Raw genomic sequence first — 6,238 nt, forward strand, 5'->3', positions numbered from 1 at the left:
CTCACGCAACTGCTTCACAAGAGCTGGTGATATACCAACTGTAATCGAGCATAATTAGACTTTAGTGAGCAGAAAAAATTTCTAGAAGGCGAATGGACAAAAAGATAAGAAGCTATAAGATACCAATTCCAAGTAAAACAAACTAGAGTAGAGATATAATAATAGTTATTTTTATTTGGTCAGTTCTGCATTTTCTGAGCCGAAGTTAACATTAGCCAAATGAATGACTTTAGATTGATGATAAAATATTATGGGTCCTTTTGACGAGTTCAAAACTAAAAGAGATCCTCAGTGGTGTTTCAGAGTATTTCGTCTCCAGTCTAGTTTTGCACCTAATTCTTTATGATTTAGTTAGATCTTGGTTATCATAAAGCTTTCATTCTTGCGAGGAAATGAGTTCACATCTTAACGGATGGCTCCATAATCCTATTCAAAATGCACCAGATGATACAAAATAATTGCCAGTAGCAAGGATATGTTGGAGTTTTCTCCGAATAGAATTACCTAAACTGGAGGGAGGGAGGGGGAGAGAGAGAGAGAGTTGAATCACAAACCTGTGGATTTGGCTTCAATTTGTGCACTTGAGCTATCACTACTGTCATTTTCCTCTGGGTTAAGTGCAGAAGCTTCTTCATCTTGTGTGACAGAAGGCTTGGCATCATCTGTTAATTCACTTTTGTCTTCATCTTTTGCTATTACATCATTAGCTGCCTCAGCTGTAACTTCTTCGACAATATCAGGCGATGTTTCATCAGTTAATTCTCCAGATAACTGTTCCCGTCCTTCATCCTCAGCACCAGCAACTGACAAAGGATCTCCAGATAAGTCAGGATCACTTTCTGTGGCAGAAGGAACTTTGGTATCTGGTTCCTGACTTATTTCTTCATTTGTTACTACTCTGTCATCAACTGCACTGTCTTTAGCTTCTTCAATAATCTCAGATGAAATATCAGCTACTTCTCCAGATAATTCAGATTCTTCCATGTTTTCTTTAGCTTCAGTTGGAGAAGGTTCCTCAATTATCTGATCTTCAGTAGGTGGGATTCCGTCATCGCCAGGTATAACAGAGCTGGCTTCTACTTCTTTGGTACTTCCAATTTCATCATCATTAGTTTCAGAAGTCTGGGGAATTGTTTCTACATTCTCTTCCTTGGCCAAGGCTACGGACAAAGTGTCATCACTCCTGCTGACCACTTCATCTATATCCTTTGCAACTTCCTCTGCTTTCCCAACCACTTCTTTTTCATTTTCCCTTTCATCTAAAAATTCGGAGATGACTTGGTTGCTCCTAAAAGCTAGCACAAAAGGGTTTGTTGCTGTATGCACCACGCCCTGGCTGAGCTTCGCATCCAACTCCCCAATAGCTTCTTCCTTTTTCATTGTCAATGTTACCTGTCCTCTAGTAATGCGTAATACTCGAACACTGACTTCTTGCCCTACTTCCAACGAAGAACCACCCATAATGTTTCCGAACCCCTCATCAGCTTCCTCTGATGTAGGCAGGAATCCTTCCTCGCCTTCAGGAAGAGAAATGAAAGCACCAGCTCTAGTTAGATTTTTTACAGTCCCCTCGAGGTCTTGCCCCTTGACGAATTTCGAGCTTTTCTTAGTCTCCTCTCTCTTCTGATTGAATCTTTGATTAGTCTTTCGGGGAGGTCTAGATTTATCACTGCCGCCTGGAGCATCTCTCTGTTGCTTGCTGGAGTCATCACTTTCGCGCATGCTTAAAGCTATTCGGCCTGTTTCCATGTTTGCTTCTAGTAACCTTACTTTCACCTCTTGTCCAACAGTCACTACACTAGCAACATCCTTCACGAAGCTATCACTCAACCTAGAAACATGAACAAGCCCATCAGTGAAAGCGCCAAAATCAACAAAAGCACCAAATGGCTGGATTGATCTAACTTTTCCAGTAAAAGTTGCTCCAGGAATAAGTTCTTCGTTCTTCACGGGAGGCATCTCACTCTTTCTAACAGGTCTTGAACGTTTAGATTTAACAGAACTGATATCTGACTTAGCAGACGAATCTCCACTAGTTTCTGCAGCATCTGTCCCATTCACTGAAGCTTCATTATCTGCTGGAGACAAATCTGCCTCCTCGACGGCAACATCAGTCCCAGAGGCAGATGCTATATGAGTTCTTAGCTTGGGCTTTAGAATACATCCAATCCGAAATTGGGGAAACAACCTAATTGATGTCGACAAAGGTAGTATATACTTTTGGGCTGGTAATGCTTCTTTGTTAAGCTTTCGTGGGATGCTGCATCTAGATAAAAGGTTGCTCTTTTTTGTTATAAATGCAATACCAGGACTGAGCGGGACGTTGTTGGTGGAACTTGGAATTACAGGAGCCATGTTGAGGTGTAACAGGGTACAATCACCAACAGCAATACTCCCTCATCAATTCAATCACCTGAGACACAAGAGGTCGAGTAAAGAAGACTGGTGATTCTACCTTGACGCAGACCAGGAAAATTAATGGCTTTATGGCATAGATAGTGCAAAAAGTGGAAAAGTGACAAGTTAAAAGTAAAAAAGTTGAGTTTCGGAAATATTAATTAGAAGCGGAAAAAAGTGAAGGCAATGAGTATTTGCTCAAAACTTTTGGTGTATATTCAACTCATTCATGAATAACCACAATGCCACTTAAATGGGAGGACAATTTTGAATTACATCAATAATTATGAGAGCAAAAGGTCCTACAGAAGTTCTACATATCTACAGAAAACACACAAGCAGGAAAAAGCACCCCCAATACCAACTATGTTAGCTATTAGCTTTAGCTTCTACTCGCTGAAAATTGAAGAATTATAAGCATAAAAGCACTTAAGTTTTTCCAAAACACCCCGTTAGTAAGAATCAAGATAGTCAATGTAATTTCCAAAGCCATAGTAATGGAAAAGGGCTCAAGGCACTGACTACTAAGCTTTGCCATTATATTTATAATTGACAGTTTCACAATCTTATAGGGAATATATTATTTAACAAGACCTGATTTTAGCTCACTTCAATTTCCTAAATTGTTCTTGAGATATCCAAATTAGAGCCTACTTTACACCAATCACAAGAACATTCCAGAGACCTCACACACACACGCACACAAGCAGATTACAGCTTTAATGAAGAACTAACCATCACTATGAAAGGAACTCACAACTTTCATGAGTCTACTCCAAGTTCAAATTACTCAACCAAGATAAAATGCAAAACCGCTCAACATACTCAAAATGAAACAGAGTCCTCAACAAGGAGTTAATCACTAACAAGAAAAGAAACCCATAAACTGAAACAGCACATTCGTTATAACAACACCTACAAGAAGAAACAAGAACCCATTAGAAAACGATAATCCGAAGCCCATGTGCAGAACAGAAAGAGAAGCCTAAAGGATGCTTAAAATCGATAAAGTGTTCCAGGCATAGATTATCATGCAGTCTATGAGGGACACAATAATCAAGAAACAGAACAACAACAACATTGGCCATGAAAGAAATTCACACCTTGAGATTAAGAGAAGTATCCCTGAAATAAGTAGGAAATGAATCCCAAGTTGGAGGGGTGTAGCTGAAGTGGAAGTCACTCCCTCCACACTTACTTTTGCCTCCGGTTATGGCTAATGAGAAAGAGGGAAATGAAAGGTGGGGCTTGAAATCCTTATCTCAAAACTATTATCAATTTATCATCTACTCTTACAGTTGTGTCTGTTTTCTTGGTTTCTTTTTTCTCTTTCTTTTTGTCTCAGAGGCCTAATGGTCATGGGCAAGTTCTGTTGGTTGGGTCCTTTGGGCTGGCTTACAATGGGTTGAAGTTCGCCACTACCAGTCCATGTAACACTTCAGTTTTCCTTTAAATTACAACAATCTCTTCCGAGATTTGTTATAAATACTAATACTCTAACGTAGTTTAAAAAATTATAAATATTTTTTTAATATTTGATGAAATTATGTAATCTTTGAATGGAGGTATGAAATTGTCATCTTTGTCTTTACTGTAAAAAAAATTAAAAAATTATCAAAAAAAATTGAACGGGGTGAATAAAAAAAATTGAATGAGAATGAAAATTTTTTAAAAATTATAAAAAAAATTACCAACTTAGTCCATAAAAAATTAAAAATTTTAAAAAAATAAATTAAAAATCATAATTTTTAATCCACGGTAATATTTTTGTCAGTTCACCACAAAAAATGGATGAAAACCTAATGGATTGGCTAATTATTAATCAGGAGGATATTGATAAAATCAACAACGAGATGTTCGTAATTAAGTCAAATCTCAAGAGAATTCATTGTAATTTATCCATTTCTTATTGGTAATTTTTTTTTTTTTTGAGATTTAGTTTTGATCACTACCATGAGTTCAGGCATATTTTAATAATCATAATTCACTTCTTTTTAGTTTTTTGTTTAAATTTTGATAACTAAGGCTATAAAAGGAAGCATTTTTTCCTCGAAAAAGGATAACGAGTTTTTGCAGCACACATACCCACAAAGCACTAATTGTTACAAGTGCTACTATAATCATTCCGTCTCACCTTTTTTTTTTTTTTTTATGCAGTTTCTATTTTTTTTAACTGATTATTGACTTGAGTCTTGGAGTATCTTTTAAAGGAATCGACACAAGTCTAGACGTGAAATGAGCAATGGAAGGGATAAATAAGATATTAAAATGGGATCATATCTCACGTCAACTAGACTATTCTTCACTTGTACACCAACGAGCTGGTACAAGCCAAAGGGTGAATACCATTATGAAATTAGTTGAATGTCCTAGTTTCAAAAGCTTTCCTCCAAGAATGGTTTCTTTCTTTGTCCATACAAGAGCAAAAATATTCTCTGTACAGCAAATCCACACAAAACGCAAACTTATGTCTTTTTTAGCTTTGCTAGAATCTCAGGAAAGCAAGACTTCTATGAACTAGAAAATGTTTTAGGTTTCTTAAGGAAGCCTTGAATGAAGTTCAATGTCTTAAACGATTTTCAAATACGACTCTTAAAGAATTTCATAATGATTCATGATTGTACTGTACTCTTTTAATATTTTTCGTTTAATGAAATTTACGTTTAACGAAAAAAAAAATAAGAAAGAAGGGAGATATAAGAGAGTGAGGAAGACGGGCCATCAGCTTTTGGATCATATCCTAATTATTATTTAAATTAAATCCCCATTTAATTAGTTAGCCCAACTAATTAACCCAAACTTGTGCTAAATTAGGAACTCCAACGATCTAATCGGCTCAAATTAAATATTTATTACTTGATTAACCTGGATAATTGATTTTAACAATTTAAAATAATTAATCTAGTGCCGTAAATTAATTATTGAATATTTCTCCATATTACATGCAATTAATGGATTTGTTTTCGATTTGGGTGGCATTATTGGTCCTACACGAATTAATATTAGAAATTTAGTCAAATAACTTTAAAAATTCGGCAATTTTCATCCTTTGTGGTCGGAAAATTGCATGTGACTTGTATACGACCAATAAAATTGCAATTTTAATCCTATAACTCAGGGGGTGTTAGCATTTTTAGTACTATAACTTAAAAAAGTTGATATTTTTGCTCCTACATGAATTTATTTGTAGGATAAAATTACAAGTAAACTGTAATTTGGCCAAAAAAAAAATTAAAATTTACCAATATTATAAAATTACAGAACTGAATTGTAAAAATTAATTTATACGGGATTAAAAATATCACTCTCTATAAATTACAGGACTAAAATTATAATTTTCCCATAATTGTCCAATCTTCAGATTGAAGTTTTAGGGCATGGACTTGGATCGATTTCCATCTTTGACCTTGAAACGCATGTATCTAATTTCAATCACGTGTTACTATTTTGAATGTAGGAAATTTCTTTCCCACTTGATCATCTAGTCATACCATGGACTTTAGCAACAACACATCCCCGGCAACCTGGATGTCCTCCCATCATCTCATTACCAGCAATGGATTCTTTTGTCGGAACTCACACGTGTTTATGCTACTTGGGACATAATTCCCACCACTATTATTGCACTAATTATGTAATTATGACACAAGGCTATTATAGAATGTAAAGTTTAAGAACTAATCATTACACTTTTGTGACTAAAGAGAAACCGCAACGCCAATTATACCTAAAAAGGCTCCCATGGAATTTTTTTTTTTAGTGACGTTCAATGAACTTGTTAATTAACTTTTTATTGATACGTACTAAAGTGTTTGCGTGTATAATTAATTAGCTATGAGAT

The 6,238-nt window shown here is 35.6% G+C and overlaps 1 protein-coding gene across 1 annotated transcript in view; it reads right to left on the minus strand.

The window, feature by feature from the left end:
* LOC105173535 overlaps positions 1–3,664 on the minus strand; it is a 5,743-nt gene extending 2,079 nt beyond the window's left edge. Inside the window, 3 exon segments of the mRNA XM_011095315.2 lie at positions 2–38; positions 555–2,413; positions 3,501–3,664. Coding sequence (XP_011093617.1) covers positions 2–38; positions 555–2,355 — 1,838 coding nt within the window. The 5' untranslated portion in view covers positions 2,356–2,413; positions 3,501–3,664.

Source organism: Sesamum indicum, linkage group LG11 (genome assembly GCF_000512975.1).
Source record: "Sesamum indicum cultivar Zhongzhi No. 13 linkage group LG11, S_indicum_v1.0, whole genome shotgun sequence".
Lineage (NCBI taxonomy): Eukaryota > Viridiplantae > Streptophyta > Magnoliopsida > Lamiales > Pedaliaceae > Sesamum > Sesamum indicum.